General features: G+C 40.9%; 1 protein-coding gene across 6 annotated transcripts in view; it reads right to left on the minus strand.

Moving 5' to 3' along the window:
• Nucleotides 1-4,757: 4,757 nt before the first annotated feature.
• The window catches only part of LOC309540631 (cilia- and flagella-associated protein 337-like), a 33,599-nt gene continuing 17,059 nt past the window's right edge, over nucleotides 4,758-21,297 (minus strand). For 3 of the 6 annotated variants that reach the window (XM_082237614.1, XM_082237613.1, XM_082237615.1), the window contains exons 11-26: nucleotides 20,138-20,289; nucleotides 18,936-19,038; nucleotides 17,964-18,070; nucleotides 16,850-16,929; nucleotides 16,708-16,765; nucleotides 15,631-15,676; nucleotides 14,527-14,586; nucleotides 14,070-14,232; nucleotides 12,922-13,011; nucleotides 11,538-11,596; nucleotides 10,197-10,338; nucleotides 10,055-10,094; nucleotides 9,304-9,395; nucleotides 7,924-8,078; nucleotides 6,490-6,578; nucleotides 4,758-6,071 (exon numbers count right to left, since the gene is read on the minus strand). In XM_082237614.1, coding sequence (XP_082093740.1) covers nucleotides 5,915-6,071; nucleotides 6,490-6,578; nucleotides 7,924-8,078; nucleotides 9,304-9,395; nucleotides 10,055-10,094; nucleotides 10,197-10,338; nucleotides 11,538-11,596; nucleotides 12,922-13,011; nucleotides 14,070-14,232; nucleotides 14,527-14,586; nucleotides 15,631-15,676; nucleotides 16,708-16,765; nucleotides 16,850-16,929; nucleotides 17,964-18,070; nucleotides 18,936-19,038; nucleotides 20,138-20,289 — 1,593 coding nt within the window. In that variant the 3' untranslated portion in view covers nucleotides 4,758-5,914. The remainder of the gene's footprint in view (nucleotides 6,072-6,489; nucleotides 6,579-7,923; nucleotides 8,079-9,303; nucleotides 9,396-10,054; nucleotides 10,095-10,196; nucleotides 10,339-11,537; nucleotides 11,597-12,921; nucleotides 13,012-14,069; nucleotides 14,233-14,526; nucleotides 14,587-15,630; nucleotides 15,677-16,707; nucleotides 16,766-16,849; nucleotides 16,930-17,963; nucleotides 18,071-18,935; nucleotides 19,039-20,137; nucleotides 20,290-21,297) is intronic. The other 3 variants (XM_082237616.1, XM_082237617.1, XM_082237618.1) reach the window with 3 other exon arrangements.

Here is a 21,297-nt window from a genome sequence, read left to right on the forward strand (position 1 = left end):
CTGCATCTTTATTTTGGAAGATATTGGATTTGATGTGGCTTAAATATTGCCACTTGAAGCACTGACCTTTTTCTAGTTGTTGTACTGTTCTAATTTAAATATTAAAATAGAGGTTAGCTGGCAAATTAGTTACTCTTGTTGATGTACCATGAAAACTGTAAGAACCTTGTAGACAAAACATCCAAGGCTTGAAAGGAGCTCATAGCAGCAGCATTCTTTGTCATAAGCCTTAGCAACATGACTCAAAATAAAGCTCATGGTCTCCGTGTACACACAGTCCTATATATCATATTCTGTGTTGATGCTGAGGACACTGTTTAAAGTTGTAATAGTATGAAACGTTAGTGAAAGTTTGAAGGCCATAACTGGGGACTCACTCATGTTTTCATTTCTCTTAATTACCTCCAGACTTGCTAATTTAGCTTAATTTTGAATGCTGCCTATGCATGTTCTTTAAATATGTCCTCCTCAGAATTAAAAGTGGAAAATATACACACATTAACTGGTAATTGATCTCTGTCAGTGTTCCTTACTGAAATACTTCTACCATTTCTCTTGGCCAAATTATCTTCTATTTTTGTTTCTGTGTTTAGAAAAGGAACACAACAAAAGTCACAAAATCTGTCAGCAATGGTCCCAAGCATCCTTTGGCATCCATAAAAAACTCAGCCCAAAGATACATTCATGCAACCAATGTTCCAAATTTGCATTGCTTTTAACTTGATTCTACTATTACAGTTTTAAGCCTAAAAATTAATCAAAGGAGATAATAAATCAACTACCTTGAAATATGAGCAAATTGGGGTCAAAAGAACTCATAATGAACAGACATCCTTCATGAGTAACCCAGTTTTTGGCTTAAATGTTGCCTTTGTTACATTAGCAGAGTTTTGCTTCTCTTTTTCCACAACTACTATGCAAGTTCTATTACAGTTTGTTTCAAGTTACTCGGTCATTTCTTACAGTTTTTTGTGCACCAGGTTCCATGCAGAAAGGTTTTCCACTCTGTTTTGTATTTTCCCCCAAATCTCAGATTTTAACAGATTAGTGAGTATTGTAGGCAGAATTTCTTTTAGTTGTGCAATGTACAATATCTCCATAATGTTACTAAATGTTTTACCATTCTCTAGGGTTTCTGTGGTACTAATCCAAAGTGATTGCAGGGTGATAGGCAGACTTCACAAAAAAGAGGCCCTTTTGAAATGCTATCAAAGTTCTCTGTCCAGGATTTGACAGGTTTTTTCTGAGGCTTTGACTTCGGTTGACTTTACCAGACATTCCTGTACTGGACTTCATTTTTCAGGCTTTTAACTAGCTTTCTTCAGGGCAGAAAGAAGGATATGTTGCTGCTTAAGCCATTTTCTGAGCTTCCCTTGGGACTATGAGGTTGGACGTGTGGAATCCTAGCTTTCTTGTACACTCCTTTCTGCAACTTTCACACCAATAGGTTGATTTTGGGATGGCTGTGAAACAGGACGCTGAATAACAGAGATCTTCATCTGGTCTGTTTAGAAGTACCAGAACAATGCAAGAAAAGGGGGTTTTGTTTGCTTGTTTTAAACACTCTTAAGATTTACTGAGTACAGTGAGGAGGCTTAGCACCCAAGTGTACCACACCCCTTTCAGATGCCTCAGCAAACTAATCCACCTACTGCCATCTTAATAATGAGTGGTGCAGATGTTTTCTCTTTGTCCCCCATAACAAGATCTCATGCAAGTGGAATTCCTTGTCAACTGGAAGAAGCCAGTTGAAATTACTCAACATTTAGGGGCAATTGTGGATTCTATCTTTCAAGACATTGTTACTGAATAATATACGGGGTTGGGTGGGAGAAGAAGACTGGGGTCATTCAGTATTCAGTCTTCCATGGATCAGGATCCTTTCTTGAGCTTGGGTCTTTAGTGGATTTCCTACCTCCTTGCCAAGAGATGCTTGCAGAAAACTTAGTGCTTACCCCATTTTATGCCAATCTGCCAGCTAGATAAAATGCTTGTTTTTTCAAAAAATGTGAAGGAAAGAATTAAACTTATTATTGTGTTAGGCTTTGTACACTGGTGGATACTTGGAAGCCTGCTTTATTGGGAGGGATTAGGAGTCACTTTCTCCTATTTGCCCCTGCCATAAGTCTGTCTTATGACACCAGTGGAGCATAACCCTATTTTACAGTGTTTGATAGATAACCCAAAGGAAGTCAAATCACAGATAAGCAGCCGATTACTGTTTTTATGACCAATACCTAGGATAATGGATTATGCAATTTTGCTACATTCTTTTGACCTGTATTTTTCTCTTATATGTGGAACTAGTGATGTCCTTGCAGTCAATTTAGCACAGGCATTCATGGGATGAGACCATTCCTTCCAGACTTCCAGCAGCTTCAGGGTGAGGTAAACTCTTCATGTGCATATTCAAGCATATTCTGAATTCAGTTTCTGGTACGTCACGCTGACTTCGTAATGACTTACTCTAAACAAATGAATTCTGTATACTAAAGTGATTATTGGTTACAGAGAGCTGTGTATAAAATGTCCAAGCTAGAATATTGATGTGGAAAAGTATGGCAGAAAAGAATGGTCTGTTACAGCATTAGAAACCCCCTGCTCATATCTTCAGGGATGAAGCATGGTTCCCACCAAATTATTTAAGGAAATGTTGCTCAGATTAGAAAGGAGGTTGTACACTTTTGCAATTGTTCTTTATCCCATGATTTGTTGCAGAAAAATATTCCTTTAATGAAAAGGTACAAAGATGGAACCTTGTTTGTATTAATAGTAATCCAGCAGCGTAGGCATATGGAGTTTGCCCAGAATTCATTCAAAAAGTTTCTAAGCTGGCCTTCCAGGGGTTTTCTTCACTTTTCCATACTTTTTCTTCAAAGTAGTTTGAGTGCTTTGCAGGGGAAGCTGTTAAATCAAAACCACCCTATTAAAGTGTGACATATATGTAAAGCTTCTTGGTGAACGTGGACTCTTTCTTTTTGGGATAGAAATGCTAGATTTTTCAATGCATCTCTTTACATTTTACGGCATGGGTTTAGCTTTATACACCTTTCTGTTTCTGAGTGAACATTATTTCTAAGTTGCAGACTATATGTAACGAAAGCACTGTTCATACTTTTGGCTTATGTTTAGCATTTTGAGTAATTTTAAAGTACGTTTTAAGTGTTAATATACTAGACCATGGACTGAATGATACAGTATGTACCCTAAGTCACAATGGTATGTCAACAGGTGCTAGAACTCATGAGGCACAGTATCACATGACCTGTGGAGCTAAGTATCTTCTTAAAACAATAAGAATGGATTTGGCCTCTCCAGTTTAGGCTTAATAGAGGATAGTGCCTTGTATCTGAGATAAATTAAATTTCTTCTCCATCATGTCCCTGTGGTTCACTGTGACTTCAGTAGTTAGTTAGTGTAGTTAAATGTGTCTGGGATGGGGTATTTGCATGCTACTGAGAATGAAAAACACACGAGCAAAGTGCTTAGTGAATATCAGGAAGGCAGACTGAGCAGTTTTGCATAGTCTGCTTTTTTTTCCTCCTGTCTACTTTCTGCCCACTTCTGGTTGAGGATGATGTTGAACATGAGTGATGGGGAAAAATTAATTAGCAACTTTGTTTTACTCCCCCAGTGGCTTATATGCATGAGTTATCTCTTATCTCACAACAGCAAATTAGTGGTACTGTCTGCTTTTGTTCAGCTCCTATTTTCAAGAGTGGGCACTACTTTAATCCTTTTGGAAATATATCTCCACCTAACACCAGTAATTATAGTTTTATAGATTCATTATTCATAGTCATGCCACCAGGAATTATAATTTCACTCCATACGTCATGTCCTTCTGCATTGATGCCTGCTCACGTTAACTGGTTATTCCTTCATCTTCCAAGGCCCTTACCTAAAAAAAATGGAACCCACCATTTAAATCAGGGATGATGGGAGTTGTAGTCCAACAAGATCTGAAGGGCCATGGATTACCCAGCCATGATTTAAGCCAGGCGTAGGCAAACTCTGGCCCTCCAGATGTTTGGGACTACAATTCCCATCATCCATAACCCATGTTCCTGTTAGCTAGGGATGATGGCAATTGTTGTCCCAAACATCTGGAGGGCCGGAGTTTGCCTATGCCTGATTTAAGTGGCTAGTTTCTCACTTAAATTTGGTGTAAATTTAAATTGGCCACAATTCAATTATAGGTATTTATTTATCTGAGTCGGAATGCAGGCCTTGGTACTAGTTTGGGGGAGGGGTATGAATCCTTGGGGGATATGAATGAAAGAATCGGCTGTGTGCCTGGATTCAAAATGCAGGGCTGAATGAACTCTCCAGCAGGAAAGAGCCCCCAGTATCAGAGTTTAAACTCACAAAAGTCAAGCAGCACTATTGCATGGGAATATAGGCTATTAAACCCTTTTCATAACCCATTTAGTTGCACACATCACTCCTCTCTTTTTACCCCTCTGGCAATGAACAAACCACACACTGTTAGCTTAAAAAGCTTTACTTACAAAATGTTCCAAAAGTCAGATTCATGCATTTATCGAAGCAGCAGCAAGGAGAAGACAGAATATACAGAATGAAAACTTCAAACGCATGCCCTAAGCTTGCTCCTTGATCAGAGAGAGAACAGGAAGAGAAGGCTTCGCTTCCTAGCACATCAGAGAAGAGGGTGTGTGACATAGCCAAGTCTGGGAATACAGGTCTATTTTCTTAACCCATTCATGCAGTGACTAATATGCCCCCGCTCCATTGCTACTTAAATTAAGTAGGTATCTTACAAAAATCAGCAGATTAATAGGCCATAATTCACAGTACAAGCTTCTCTACAGAGCTGTTATCCTACAGACCAATGTTGTCGTTTTTTGAGTTACCTTTCTGTATAAGTGGAAACTTTCCTGCTATCTTCCTTTCTTGCACACAGACACAATACACACAGAGAGATACCTAAGGTTCCAAAACAAGACTGTTTTATTTCCAGCCTTGCTTCAGAAGAGCTACTTTAAACAGCAGTTAGAATACCCAAGGCTGCCAGCTAGCAAGTTCAAGTCAGAAGTGTAAAATCATATTATGAAGAATGATCTTTGCAATTTCAAATTCATTTCCACAGTTTGGAATTTGGAATGGGTTCCTGTGAATATATTAGTATGTATGAGGAGGACAGAGGCTTGCTAAATTGCATTGCCCAATTAAAAAAAACACCATTTGCTATTTTGTTAGGATAAATTTGTGAATAGCAAAATGGTACAATTCTTGTAAGCTGCAAGGTGACTCCATTTAGTTTTCTCATAACAGGCATGTACCTCAAAACACAGAAAAATGAAGGTGTGAATTGGGGAAATCAGTTCACCATAACGGAAGCTGAAGCTAAAGTCAATCAGCTGCCATGGCCAGGGTTCTACAGTCATTTTATATTTAGCAAGTGTTTTCTTATGTAAATGTGTCTCCATGGGACAGGAGTGTGTTCAGCTTGGATAACCTTATAGCAGTGTTTAAGTATGCAAAGTGTTTATATGTAAAGGATGGAATCCTTCATAGTTACATCATGCACAAATGGATGAATATGTCAGTTGATTTCCAAGTGGCAACACTTATTTACCAGAGATTGTGTGTAAAAATTTATAATAAATATTTAAATCTACTTCTTGAACCAGAAGTGATGTTCCCCTGAGACTTTTTTATTGCCACTAGTTTCAGCTTAATCTGCTACTGTAATACAGTAATCGTCCTAACCAATGGGATTATTGTCCACGAAGAGGACTGATCTCTTAACAGCCATCAAAGTTCTTTGGTCAGAAAAAAACACATCAGCACACTTTATAAATTCTGCTTGCTTTTTACACATCATACATTTGAGAAAAGTTGCTTGGTTGCTTAAAGGCGGCCTCTGCCCTGCAGCCTGTCCAAGAAGCTGTTAAATTTCCAACTGAAATGGGTCATCAAGTTCTGCTGCTAGATTTGGTTTGTGGAAGGCAAGCTGTGTGTCGGCTAACTCACACAGTGGAAGAGAGTGATAAGAATTTATTCGGTTTGCATCATGTTGAATAGGTTTCCACTGGAACTGCTTTGACCTGAAAGATAAATGGTGTGCTGTTTTCTTTCTGGCTAGTAGTTGTAAGAGGGATACGTTTCCAAATGACATAAAATTAAGACTTCTTAAATTTGAGAAATTAGATGAGGGAATGGGGAGAGAATAGATTATATGGATAGCTAGGAGTCTGGGAAACTTCTAACAAGGCACACAAAGGGAATGGTAGATGCAAAAAGCAGCTTTGAGAAATACATGTTGCTACTGTATCGCACACAGAGTCTGTGCACTTGAGTATGGACTCATCTGTCAACACAATTTAATTTTCAGTTGTCCTGTGTATTTTATAGAGTGCAGCATTCTATTATGCCATGCAAGACTTGCATATCTGTTAGGCTAACCTAGTATGGGCCAGTATGTTGTCGGTGAATAAAGAGGATTTAAATTCAAGTTGTACACACCTGTGTAGTCTGTCTATCTGCCTTTGCTTCAGTTCTTCAGCAAGTTCATCATCTATTACCATCTTTGAAGTGCAAGTGTCCCAAATCATCTATGGGATAACATACCAGTCATTTAGGCTGGGTAGAGAAGTGCCCTCAAAGTACACAGGGAGCAATGATTTCCCAGAAAATAAAGGTTTTTGGTGAAACAGCAACTATAATTACAATGCTTTCCCAGAAGGGAGAAAGGGTTTGTGGGGTGAGTTGGTGACACAATTGTGCGGTATAATTTTAGCTTCGAAGCAAAGGGCGATAGTAGCAGTAGGACTAAGAAAAGGTAGTAAAATGGTTGCAAGGTAGTAAAATACTTTCTAGAAGAAGAAGAAGAAGAAGAAGAAGAAGAAGAAGAAGAAGAAGAGGAGTTTGGATTTGATATCCCGCCTTTCACTCCCTTTAAGGAGTCTCAAAGCGGCTAACATTCTCCTTTCCCTTCCTCCCCCACAACAAACACTCTGTGAGGTGAGTGGGGCTGAGAGACTTCAAAGAAGTGTGACTGGCCCAAGGTCACCCAGCAGCTGCATGTGGAGGAGCGGAGACGCGAACCCGGTTCCCCTGATTACAAGACTACCGCTCTTAACCACTACACCACACTGGCATATATTACAGATCAAATGTTATTTTTTGGCTCCAAAAGTAACAAAGTATTGTGTATAACGTGTTTAGCCATTAAATTATGTTTGGTATGTTAAAAGAACATAAATAAAAAGTAAATTTGATTTGAAATTATTTTGTTACAAAGAGCTAGAAGCTGCTGAACTGTAAGGAACCTAGCATCTCATTCTTAAAATTTAAGAGGAGCAGGCAAAAAAAAAATTAGCAAAACCAGGATAAGCCAACATAATAGTTTTTTAAAAAAAAATATTCTGAAAATTATGCTGTTTTCCAGTCCCTCCACGTGGCAAGCAGGCATAAACATTCATTTCCATAAAAAGAGCTGAGAAGAAGGCAGAGGACCAATACAGTACTCAATGAACACTTCATTAAATTTTATCCCATTTTCTGATTCTTCATCTTTTTCATTATACTTATCAGAGGCTTGCAAAAATCGCAGATTTGTCCAGATTAAAAAAGCTATGCAGTTTCACATCTCAAGAGCTATTGAGCATGGGGAGGGGGAGTATACTGTTGAGTATTTCATGGGCTGCAGGCCACTTCATCAGATACATGAAATTTTATCCTTAATTATCAAGAATATAATATACCTGATTTGGGGACAGGAGCCAGATGGCAATGAAGCCAAATGCTAATGTAAAGAAAAGACAATGGGAGATAGCTAATTTTTAATCATAGTGGACCTTTTGAAATTAATGGACCTAACTTAGTCATGCTCATTAATTTCAATGTGTCTGCTCTAAATAAAACTCAAATACTGCCCAGTGATGATAATATTCCTACCTCAGCATCCATTTTGGATTTCTTCTGTGTGTCAAAGGTTCTTGTAGATTCGTGTCCAAAAGAATCACAGCTATTTTCTGAACTCGGGTTGGATTCTGATAGTCCCCAAGATGACTTCTCTTTTATGTTCCATGGTTCTCTTTGACCAAATGTACCTTTTTTTAATTAAAAAAAAGTAAAGTTACTTTAAAATGTTATACTTGACTACCTCAGAATCTTCTCTGTTATGCATATATTCAACTTTTACTTGCATGTAGACAAAGGACTCTATCCAACCAAGTTGTCCTGTTAGATAAAAACATCTGCCTGCGCAATGAAATTTCTGCTCCCTTCCTCCCCCAACCAATCTTCTCCAAAGGGTTGGAGAAAACCACAGGACAGATTTGGGAGGACAACAAGAGAGTAAAGGAAGAGGAAGTCCCATTGTGCAGGTGGAAGACCTGCTAACTGAATAACTTGATTGGATACAACCCAAAATAAAGCTTTCAAAAAACCAAAACCACTGTTACAGTACTCGGGAATGAACAACCACATAAGAACATAACGAGAGCTTGCAGGATCAGACCAATGGCCCACCTAGACAAGCATCCTGTTCGCATAGTGGACACCTAGAGCATGCCTGTGGGAGACCTGCAAGCCGGACCTGAGCACAAGAGCAATCTCCAGCCCTATGCTTTCCAGAGACGTGTGCAAAAGCATTACGGCCTCAACCGTGGAGGACAAGCAGTAGCCATCATGGTTAGTAGCAATTGATAAGACTTCTGCTCCGTGACGATGCAGTGGTGATGGTTCCGTTCCAGATGCAATCAGAGAAAGTTTGATGTGGCAAAACAGGATAGGGGTATGTGGGTTGCAGACAGATCGTGCAGTGTGTGTATAGTTATCAGTTTGTGGGTGCAACAACTCCTTATTCCTGGGTCCAACAAGTGTTAAAATGTAAGCCAGGCTAGATTCGTGATGAGATTAAGAGAACATAGGATTAAGGGGGCTCTGTGCAATACAGCAAATAGGTAGGGCCCCTCCCTCAACTCACAGATAGAACGCCAAAAGCCAGAGTTTAGAGTTGAGTTTGGTTGTGTTGTGACCGAGAAGAAAAGCAGAAAGGCAGAGCACGATGTTTGATTTCTGTTTGAATTCAAGGCTGCTGCTATGGAGGAAACAATACTCTCTTGGGTTGTTGATGCTGTGAACCCCTCCACTGTAGGCTTAAGTTGTATATATGTGTAAATAAACCATATATCAAAGAGACCACAGCTTCCACTGTACTCATTACCAAAAGGAAACATGAACCCTGGGTAAGAGCCTGGAATCTCACACTGCTGGGAGATTGGAGTGGTGTGTAATAATGTATATGTATTTCCACCTAAAATTAAATCTTACCTATATATTCCCCTTTTAGGCTCCACAACTTTGCATTGTAGTCTAAAGAAGTAGTGAGGAGAAGCTGGTGCTCATTCATAAGGCTGATGCTACTCCATTGGAAAAAGAAAATGGGTTTAATTTGTTATATTGACAACTGCTCTGAAAATAGGCACTGCTGCGGAATTTCCTTACTCTCTTAAACATCTTGTTTCTCAAGTTCTTTCCACAGCTAGAATGGCAATACTCGTAGAACTCCTCAATGCCAAACCATACCCACATGCCCAACATGCGACATCATATGTGATGTCACGTGTGGGGCAAATAAAGATGCAGTTGAGCCAAAAGGGGGATACATGCCATACACAGTACTTTGCCAGCGCAGACAACTGACTGATGCTCAGGACTTGCAAAGCACAGTGCTGATTGTTGTGGCTTGCAATGGTGCTATGGAAAAACAGATCACCTATTGATATTGTGGTGTCATGTGCCTTTCAAATGCCGTTGTGATGTTGTGTGCCTTTCAAAGTTGGCCCATGGGGGAGGGGGAGATAAGCACCCAATCCACTGGCTGAATCCAGCTCCCCACTGCTCTTCTACAGGGTCTGTGCTTTCTTACCCAAGCAGGCAGTGCAGGCAAAAGAGCTAAACTGCCACCACCAGTGCACCATGAGAAGGTGGCCTAAAATGGAAGTAAAGGGAGCTTGTCCCCAATGGATTCACCAGCTCCTAATCTTTCCTCATGGGCCTTGTTTTCCTCAGCGTGTCTTACCCGGTTATGCTGCAGTTGTGAGTGTTCCAGCTGCGAAGTACTATTTGAAAAAAAGAAGGAGGGGAGACTAAGGTAAGGACATACTGTACACTCGGGAGCAAATATGAAACTTTTGGGTTTTGAATAAAAATGTTTCTCTCACAAACTGGTGGCTTGGCTTCTGGGCCATTAATGGCATATTCTGCAATGTTCCAGATATGGAGAAAGCCCAGTTGGTCTCCTGCACACAAGAGGAAGTCCTTGTCATCAACTGCCATGTCACTGACTGTGGATCTCTCTTTTGACTGCAAGCAAGGAAATAATAATAATCATACATACTGTACATACATACATACAATCATGTAACAAACTCATCCGTTAGCTGCTGGATTGTAGAAGCTTCAGTACTAAAGTTGTGGCGGAAATGTCCTTTAAGCGATGCATTATTTTATTTTTACTCTCTTTCAAGAGGGAGGACTAACAGCATAATTCTGTGATGATGTTCTCAGAAATAAATTCAACCAAGTTCAATGGAACTCGCTCCCTGCCCTGCCTAGAAGGGTGTGTTGGATTGAAGCTTCCTTGCACTCTTAGGAGCACTTCGTTTCTTGTGTCACTTTTGGTGAATGATTAGTTTTGCATTTCAGTTGGTGCATGTGGTGAGATTTTAAGTGCAATTTCGGCATACACAGGCAGAAGTGCCTACATTTTAAGGCTGTCTTAAGCCAAGCAAACATGTGAAATGCATGCATCCAGCCCAACTATCAATAGGATATTGTTTACTCTTTATTTTGATTGCACATTATGTTACATATTAGGTTGATTCTAATGTAATACCAACCCATGGTTTTGTGCTATGCAAACAGGTTTGTTGGAGGGAATAGGGTTGTGCATGCCCCACACTCTGTATCTCCTAAAGTAACCTGTTGCCCTCAGGGAGGGATACCACTGAGAGTCAGCTCTCAGTCTAGCTAGCTTCTGTATGTGGAAGCAGCAGGGTGGCATCTTGTCCTTTGTCTCTGATCACAAGATGCCCTGGGCTAGCACTGTCTCTGGGTTCACCTTGATGCTTAGACTACCATCATATGAAAAGTCAGAAGAGGATACAGGCAAAGCCCTAATGCACAGAGCAATCCTATGCATATTTACTCAGAAGTCGATCCTACAGCATGCAACGGGGCTTACTCCCCCAGTAAGTGTAGCTAGCAGGGGTAGGGAACCTATGACATTCCAGATGTTACTGGACTCCAGCATGGATGGTGGTCTGCAAAGATGGGATTTGTGGTCTAGCAACATCTGGAGGACCACTAGCTACCCAGCCCTGGTGTTTAGGATTGCAACCTAAATGAATGTGTGCCACTTCCAGTTATGAATTATTTAGTTCTTATTTTGTTTGTTTCCAAACTGTTAGGAATCTCACAGCACTAATAAAAACATACAGAGGCCTTACAAATGGAAATTAGCAACATGTAAAACATTCTTCCAGAAAATGAGCAGCACTTACATTAGAGAAATAAGCAAAAAGGCTCCCACGGCCATATATATTCCAGAATGCAATATAACCTGGGAAATAACAGCAATCACGGTATCAATAACAGTATCATATAGATGAAAATGAGATTTTCGGCATTCCCCCCTTAAAGTAGAAGAAGTCTGCCCTGTGGTTGGGGGTGGGGTGGGGGGTGTTGGTTTTCTGCTAGAAACTCTGAAACCTGAATTTTTTTCTCTGTACTGAAATGTTCATTCTGACCCTACAATGGTCACACAATAGGCTCTATACTAAGACTATTTCAGAAAGCTTCTACAGATTAACATCCTTCCACAAATCTAGGTACTGATGCAAGGCCAAAGCCTCTTCTCAATATGCAGTTGGCAGAAGGAAGAAATTTTGAGTTGAATTTCTTAAGAAAGGATCTCCCTTGCTAAAATGCCTGTTTGATCTGAGTGCTTCTTTCAACAGCGCTAATCTTAAGAGGCATTGCCTCTTAAGTGTCAATGATTGAACAACATCCTGTTAATAATATTTTGTATTTGGGTATCACTCTCAGGTGCTTCAAAGTGCTTCCTGTGCATTAGCTAACTGTCATCCTTACAGTAACCATGTAAGTCAGGATTATTCTCTCTCATATTGCAAATGGGGGGGGGACTGAAGGAGAGAGGGAGAGACTCTTACCTAAAGCCATTGAGTTAATGGCGGAGGTGAGTTTTGGACTGGGAGCTCCACCTGATTTGTAGCTCAGTCTCTTGGCCATGGTGCTGCACCATCAAAGTCACAAGTGCTGCAACTTATGACAGCCTCAGGTGCCATCGGGGTGTTCCCACCCACCTCCCTGCCCTGCTTGCCTGATATTTGGATTGAGAGGAAAGCTCTAATGGCTACAATGGTAGGTTTTTTCTCCCAATGACAATAGTCGGATCACTTCCATACCAACATTTAAAACGCTTTGTTTCTCCTAAGGAATCCCAGGAACTGTGGTTTGTTAAGGGTGCTGGAAATTATAGCTCTGTGAGGAGTAAACTGCAGTTCCCAGATTTCAGGGGGTGGGGAAGCAATGTTCTTTAAATATATGGTGTGAGGAATGCAGCGGGAATGCAAGCCCCCAGCCTCCCAAATAACCTTTCACACAATTGATGGTTGTATGAATAGTGTCTTGCCTAGCCTGGCCCTGAAACACCCTTTGGACTGCAGGCCCTTGCACTGCATTGGCAGCCATTTTGAAAGGTTCCCCAATCTGTGAGCAGGTTTTTGGTGAGTACCTGGAGCCGTGAGAAGAATATGGGATCTGAGCATATGCAGGCCTCTGAACCCCAGCCCCACACTAACTAACTAACTAACTAACTAACTAACTAACTAACTAACTAACTATTTATTTAACTTTTGTCTTTACCTCTAGGTCCACTAGCCACTAACATTGCAGCTGTTTTCTTCTTTTCCAGCCTTGATAAGAGGAAAATGATTTTATTGATGGTTAAATCCTCTGGGAGGGGACAAAACGAACCATGAAAGCATTTCCAGCACAATCCAGCACAAAGTATTTCCACAATCTCACACCAGCACAGGATATTTGTCAGCAATGCATTTCACTGTTGTAATCTGTAAAGCCAAGCCCAGCTCACCCAGGAGACTCCACAAGACACTTCCTCTCACACACAGTCTTGTAGCACCGTCAAAACTAGCAAATTTACTACAGCATAAGTTCTTGTGGGCAACAGGCCACTTCATCGGATGAATGAGGTGTTATCCGCAATTGATGGCACAGGTACATATACCTGCAGGTACACAGAAGCTGGCAATTGGGTGACATTTCCATTGTGTGGACTCTGCGCTCCCACAATAAACTCTCACAGGAAGCACCCTCACTCCAGGCTTGAGATGGTGCACATCTAACATTTACCAACTATGTAATCAGGCAGGGAGACTGGTGTCAGTAGTGGAGGCAGATGGAGGCCATCTGTGCATATGATTACCACTCCTTGGGGAGCGGCTTTAATTGTTCTGTGTGGGAGGATGTTGCCGTACGTCAGGTAAAGGTGTAGCACCTTGTCACATAGTAAAATTTGCTCACAGCTTCCTCAATCTACTTGGTTCATCTTGTGATTTGAAAACACACCAAATGACTTGGGAGTCTAAGTTCTTTTAACTCAACATTTTGTACTTGGAAATGGAGACCCAGATAAAAAAAAACCCTGTGTGTATCAACATAGCCACTTTCCCCTTTAAAATATGTAGCAACAGCAATGGGGGCTGGAATTTGCACATACTGTGGCTGTCACACAGAATAATATTTAAATGTCTTCCAAGTGGTTATTGCCTGGTCAGCTAGGTTTGTACAGTGGTTGTAGCCCACCGTGCAATTTACTCCAGTTACCAGAGATCCTTTTTTTTACCATTTGTGGTGGCACAGACAAGAAATCCATTTTTAAAACATTTTCATTACTGACACTATACATTCTTCGTTTTTCACTTCTCTCACCACACCTTGTGAGTTCTTTTAAGCATTTATTTTAGCACAGCAAAAGGTCTAATCCTACTCACCTGTTTCTCCTTCCCTTGCTGCTCTGTCTACAGCATGAAGACGGCTGCAGAGATGTCCTGATACCAGATTCCATATGAGAACTTCACCATCAAAACTAGAAGTGGCCAAGAAATGTGGAGGACACGAAGCTACACATAAAATATCATCCTTGTGGGCCTGTTCCTGCATGGTGCAATGGCAAAGTGGTCATTATCATGCCGTCATTGCCCTATCAAGCACACATGGGGTGTATCTTATGCTCTAAACTAAGAGTAGAGAAGCTCTGGCTCTCCAGATGTTATTGGTCTCCCAAGTCTCATCAGTCCCATCCAGCATGGCTAACAGGAAGGGATAACAGATGTTGTAGTTTAGCAACATTTGGGTGGCCCTGCTCTGCTCTAAGCAAATTCATGTAGAAATCTTTTCAACTTTTATTCATGTCTAACTACCATTTCTCACTGCAAGTTAATATCTTACCATACTTCTAATCCAGTCCAGTTGTGGGTATGAGCCTTCAACGACTTCATCATCAATATCCTGAAATTAAAAACTTTTCAGTTCCATCTTTGGTTCCAGAGATTCATAATTCTTTCATGGATAAACAAATTTATTATTATTTTTTACTTAAACATAGGTTAATAATGTGTGTCAAAGCAGTGCTACTGGTACTACTCATATTTCTAGAAAAAGGCAATGCTGGAGCTATAGAAACTGAAAAATATTGTCAGACAACTTTGCCTTTCATTCACATCCATGGGGTAGGCAGGATCAGCTGTAGACACAAGACAATTCTGATTTGGGGTGGGGGAGCCATATAATAGAGATTAGAAACATAATAACAGCCAACTGGATTAGACCAAAGATCCATATAATCTGGCATCATACTTAGAAATGAGCATAGGAAACTGTTTTATACCAAGCCACAAAATCAATCCAACGAGATGTGTATTGTGGCAGCAGCTAACCTTGGTTTCAGACAGAAGTGTTTCCCAACCCTACTTGGTGACTGAACCTAGGACCTTCTGCACATAAAGACTGTGCTCTGTCCCTGAGCTACAGTCATTCCCCAAAACTTCCTCCAGTGACCCATCAGATGCCTCGAGGAAGCCTACATGGGATATCTTGAAGGAAACACCCCACTCCCAGTTGTGCTCCCTGGCATTTGTTAGAAGCGTTCTGCCTTTGAACATGTAGTTGTCATTACTGAGTGCCTCCAATAAACCAGTCATACTTATGCACATATAGACATCACACTTTCTGTTCATGTCTGCAGTATTAAGAGGGAATGGGAACTGTTTATACTGTACTACTCAAAGAAGTCATTGGCTGTAAGGAAAAGCTCTATGAACTGATTGGACAAAAAAATTTCCAGAAACCTGCTCAGACAAGTGTCCATTATCCTGAACAAGTCATTCTCCATATTAGATGCCTGTCCATCTTTCGGGTGCACAGTGCTGGTATAGTTATTCTGGGCTTCCAATTTCTTACTGAGTTCATTGTGGAACACCTAAAATTTCCCATTTTTGGCCTTCCCAACATCTTATAGTGGAGCAACTAAACTTAACATTAATTTATACTTACCAGGAAAATAGTGATCTTCCTGCCCCATCCAACAGAGATGATGTATCTTTTAAAAAATTGAAACATGTTATTTAAAGAGGACAGCCAATTTTAATATAACCCCTTTTGTGTTGAATCCTAAAAGGAAAAAACTACATAAGCAGCGTGGCATCACTGATTTTCATATGTATATAAGAATTCAGAAGCTAAACGAACAATGGCTTATTTCGCGCTGGCATGGTTTATCATCCTTAATCTACCTGTACCCACCTTCACAAATGTTACATTTATTTTCAGCAAGTGTAAGGGCTATAAACACACTACAGTGGTACCTCAGTTCTTGAACTTAATCCATTCCAAGAGTCCGTTCGACTCCCGAAACTGTTTGAAAACCAATTGGCACGGCTTCCATTTGGTTGCAGAAACTTCTTTCACTCAAGCAGAAGCCGTGTTGGACATTTGGCTTCCGAAAAACGTTTGAAAACTGGAACACTTACTTCCGGGTTTGCAGCGTTCAGGAGCCAATTTATTTAACACCAAGGTACCGCTGTAAGTGCCAAGGTACCACTGTAAGTTTAAAACACTAAAGTTGGAAACCCAAACACTCAGCTGCAAGTATGCCCCATAAAATTCTTACTCGGAGGTAAAACTCTATTTTTTATTTGCCTTACTGCCAAGTAAGTGTGCACAGGAGGGAGGAGAAAGCTGTGTCTTCCCAGATGTTGTTGGACTTGAAGCCTAGCTCCAGGAAGTATAGCCTATGGTCAGGAATGATGGTAAATGGAGTCTAGCAACATCTGCAGGGTCACAGGTTCCCCACCTATGCAAATTGCATACAAAATATGCACAGTCTTTCCTGAAGACTTATTGGATAACTTGATTTAACCGCAGGAGATTCCATGATAGGTTCAATACTTTTCTATGCTTCCAGAGTTTGTGTGTGTTTCAACTGGCTGAATTGTCTGATACGTCCATCTTGCAGGTGTCCAAATTATTCCTATAAGATCATTCAGTAGAGACCTCTTCCCAGCTTACTTGCATTTTCTTAGCCATTTATACTTTTCATTTTTAAAATAGTAACAACAACATCCTTTGTACCTGTTGTCGTAAAGATCAGCATATGTGCAAGCAGTGACTTCATCAGCTGAACTGATAGCTGAAAGAGAGAGCAAATGATGATCATGTTGCAGTTGCTGGCAAAATATCAGAGAAACTAAGAGGCTGGCCATTAGCTCTCTACCTTGCTTAATGGTATGCATGTATCCAAGGGTGCTGCTATCCCATTTCTTCAGACTGCCATCTGCGCCACCAGTGATCAACCTAGACAGCAGGGGGAAACTGTTCGTTGTAATGGAATTGCAAACTGGCAATTGAATTAATGACAACTGACAGTATAGAAAATTGTTGGTAAAACCGTTGCCTATTCAGCTTACTAGCTTTGTACCTCCTGCTGATCATGCTGTGCACACTGCATTGTTGATGCTTCCCACCCACACATATCAATCTACATCAATCTTCTGATGCTCAGGATCAAGTATTGGCATGGTTGGGCATCTGTTGATAACTCACCGTCCCAACAGGGGACCTGCTGACAAGAGCTCCCTAGACCTGCTAACAGTGAGAAAGTAGGCTTGGGGGCGGGGAGTGGGGGGGTGTCCATAGATAACAGAGCAGACATTGATAAACTTAACATCTGCTAAGTCCATGAATGCATCAGAAGCATTTTCCTACCTGGATATTATTACCCACCCGCCCTCCAAAACAACTAACTCTGAAAGAGCTCCAAGTTTGACAGCTGGAGAATATCATAATAAGGAGTAAGGAGAACACAACTCAACTCTACCTGTATCTATAGGTGTGGCTGGTGGTACCTACCTGCCAGAAGCATCTCCACATCTTTCCAGGAGGCAATGGGACAAGGTGGTGGGGAGATTGGTGCAGTACCAGTGCATTCAACCTCCTTGCACCCTTATTCTTCCACTATCTGGGAAGCTGAATCAACGCACATCCTGGGAGATCAGGTAAGCGCTGCTGCCCCTCCCTGCTGGCTGCTCTATGTGAGTGTGCATGGATGCAAGTGCATGTGCATATATATTTCTAGACTGCCATACACAATACAGTCCCCAGGCGGTGTGCAAAGCATTTAAACACACCAATACCTATTTCTACAATCAATTAGGACATTGGTACAAACACAGCAAAATTAAAACAACAGAAAACAGCAACAGATACGACACAAGCCAGCCTCAACAAATTATACCTCCTTGCCTCCCAAACCCTGGTGGTGGAGGTGTGCTCTTTGGAGGTTAGAAGGTGTAATTCTGTTAATCTGATGATAACTAGATATTGAATACCTCTTTCCAATGGTATCTAAGGCCATGCAAGTTACAGCAGCTCCTCCGTGAGCTTCACGCACTTTAACAATCAGCTGTCCAGTTTTAAGATCCCACATTTTTATAACCTATTAGAAGAAATAAAAGGGATAGGAGTGTGGAACTGAGGACTGATCTCTCTTCTCTCATGCTGAATAAATAAATAAACATAAAGCGAGGAAATCAGGAAGCTTAAAGGTCACAAGAAAAGATGCCTATAAACTATTTCTAAAATTCAGAATAAAATTAGCATTAACTGTTGAAGATGCAAAAGTTTCACCTGAACTGGGACAGCAGGCAGTAAAGGCATCAGAATCCACCTCTTTGTCCTAAAGCTGGCTTTTCAAGCACTGCTTGCTACCACTTGGGTATGGCAAGAAATCCCAGAAATTTCTGCCGCACCTATTAATATGTTTAATTCTTATAGGGAGAGCAGGTATTTCTGACACCCAAAAAACCAAACAAGTTTTAAATTGTTTAAGGGTTCTCACGCAGCATTGCCACAGTGGACCTTTTCAGACACAGTCTTTCTGGACTAATAAGCCACAGTTTATTAAACTGGGAATGAGAATTAGGCCCACATGCTCTCCACCTCTGCTGCTTCCCTTCATGTGCCAGCTTCAGCACTTTGATTCTGATCTGCTGAAGTTACAGGTCTCCATGACATCTGAAATGATGCACTGTGTCATAAAGCTGGTTTACAAACCAAGATCTTAAACCACAGTTGTAAAAGCTTAGTTAATAACTTGATATTAAGCCACAATTTTGGACATAGTGAGAAACTATAGTTTAAAGAGGCCAGGGTCAATGTTCTGAAGCCAGCACAAAGGGGGAAGGCAAGGCAAAAGAAGAGGGACTGTGTGTACTTGATACTAATTCTATGGCTAATAAATGATGGTTTGTAAGGCCAGGAATGTTGCACACAAACTGGGTCATAGTCTCAGGGTTACTTACGGAGTCTTCTGAGCAACTAATCACATGCTGCAGTTGCTGGTTATACTGGCAGCAAAAGATAGGCTTGTTATGGGATGTGCCTGAATCTTGGTTCTGATTCTCCCTGAAAAAGATAACACCACAAGATGACGAAGAGGAGAGGTACACTGGGGCTGTGTTCAGATTTATGATTTATGAAGCTGTGCATGAGTGCCATGGATAGGTGAGCTCTTCCTGTTGTGCGCCAGCTTTGGTGTGAAGCTCCTGATGTGCATTAAACTAGAGTCTCTTGCTACATCCAAACTGGGGACACTCTGCCTTAATGCCAGGTAACAGTTCACTTTCCTGGTTTGTATACTAACACTCACCCAGAGCTCCCTGGTTCAGGTGCAACAGAAAACTCTGGCTTCATGCAAACAAGGATTTGCATCAGGAGGAGAGAAGGGGTAAAGGAGGGCACTGTTTCATGGCTTCACAAACCAGTAATCTGAAAATGGCCTGTATATGGACATGTTTTAATCTCAATATATTTTGCACAGCAGGCACTGAGTTCTTTTAATGTCATGTACTGGAGAACTACATGACTAGGAAAATATCTGACTCTGTTTTTATCTAAATCCAAAAGAGATACACGTGGGGCCATAATCAGGACTTCTTATTTGCTTGTGATGTTTTGACCACTTCGAGTGTCAAAACGAGAATGACAGGCAAAAAAAACAACAAAAACCATTCAATCTTTCATTCAAATTCTCCACTTTCATTACCTTTGTATTTTTCTTTTTTCTTTTTTTACTTTTATTTTGTTTGTAATTTTAATAAATATTTTTTTTTTTTAAAAAAAAGAGAATGACAGGCAGTGGCGTTGGGGGGCCTTGCTCTAGAGCAGGGTTTCCCAAACTTGGGTATCCAGCTGTTTTTGGACTACAACCTCCATCATCCCTAGCTAGCGGGACAGGGGTGATGGGAATTGTAGTCCAAAAACAGATGGAGACCCAAGTTTGGGAAACCCTGCTCTATAGTAAATTTTGATTTTAAAAATGCTGTTCAAGTTAGTGCTCGCATAACGTATGTGTTTTTGATGTCTCTTCTACATGGAGCAATGTATTGGTCACCACCCATTTGATTTTATGTAGCAACATTCAAACACACTGCCCATAGAAGAAACTATGCATAGATTGTGCTTGACTCAATGTCTATAGCAGATTGGTATATTGTTTGCCTACTTATATTGGAATTGTAGGAGCCCAAAAGTTTCAGCTGCAACATAAAGGGCTTGCAAGTCGGGTGAAAAGTAGCAGGCTTCCATCTCCCCTCTGATTTGGCTGGCTTTGGGCATGACTGTAAGGAGGCAGGAATGGTCTTCAATATCCCAGACCTTTGAGAAGAAATATACGAGTTCAGAAAAGCTGTCACCCATATCACAAACCTATTGCCCTGATAGCACAAAACTGTCCCATGGTAAATGATTGAAAAAATAAATTGATCAGCCCAGTTATCTCCTGAGATTGTCACAATATATAAATATATCTCCCCTGATTCTTTCCCAGGTATTAAGACATTAAGATTTTGAGTTCCATGAGGCAGAACTTTCAGAAAAGTGAAATCTTACAAGTGAAAACAGTGATTTGCCATTCTTCGTGACTGATAAGATCTATTAGCACTTTGTGGTTGTTCAATAACACATGCGGATAAAATTGTGTGAGAGAAAAATGGATTCACTGAACACCTAAGGAAGCCTCCAGCTGTTACTTCCTTTCTAGCAAATTGAGAAGCAATCATATTGCAATACTGGAAGTGTGAACTGTACCTCTAGGAATAGGTAGCTGCTTGTGCAGAGGTTTAATTCTATGGCTACCATTATCTCCATCCACCCTTCCTTCTACTTTTTAGTACTGATCACTGACTCTGACACTACTAAACATTCCGTTCCGGTTTCAGGTGTTAGGTAGACCGTATGTTGCAAAATCCTGTATCTGGGAATCTAAACCACACAGAGAGAGAAAAGCCCAAACCTACATTTCGGTGTGTGTCTGATTGCCCGAGTTGTGACATCTCTGTCCCCACCCCTTAGTGACTCCTTGCTTGGGATGAATAGGCCATCTGGCACACGAGACAAGCATGACTGGCAATTTCATATGACACCATGGCAATTGTATATGATACCACACTGAAGAAACCTTTGCAGGGATGTGCAATATTTGTTCTGTGTTTGATGCAAGCAGAGGAGGCACGATAGTTCAGTGGCAGAGCACACAGAGATCCGTACTTAGACACACTTATTATAGACAATCCACAGAATCCAGGCTATGTGGTCATATGGTGACATTCTGTCTTCTAAAATCCCATTTATGGAATGCTCTCCCTAGGGAGGGTCGCCTGGTGC

Source organism: Podarcis vaucheri (genome assembly GCF_965113315.1).
Source record: "Podarcis vaucheri genome assembly, chromosome: 9".
Classification (NCBI taxonomy): Eukaryota; Metazoa; Chordata; class Lepidosauria; order Squamata; family Lacertidae; genus Podarcis; species Podarcis vaucheri.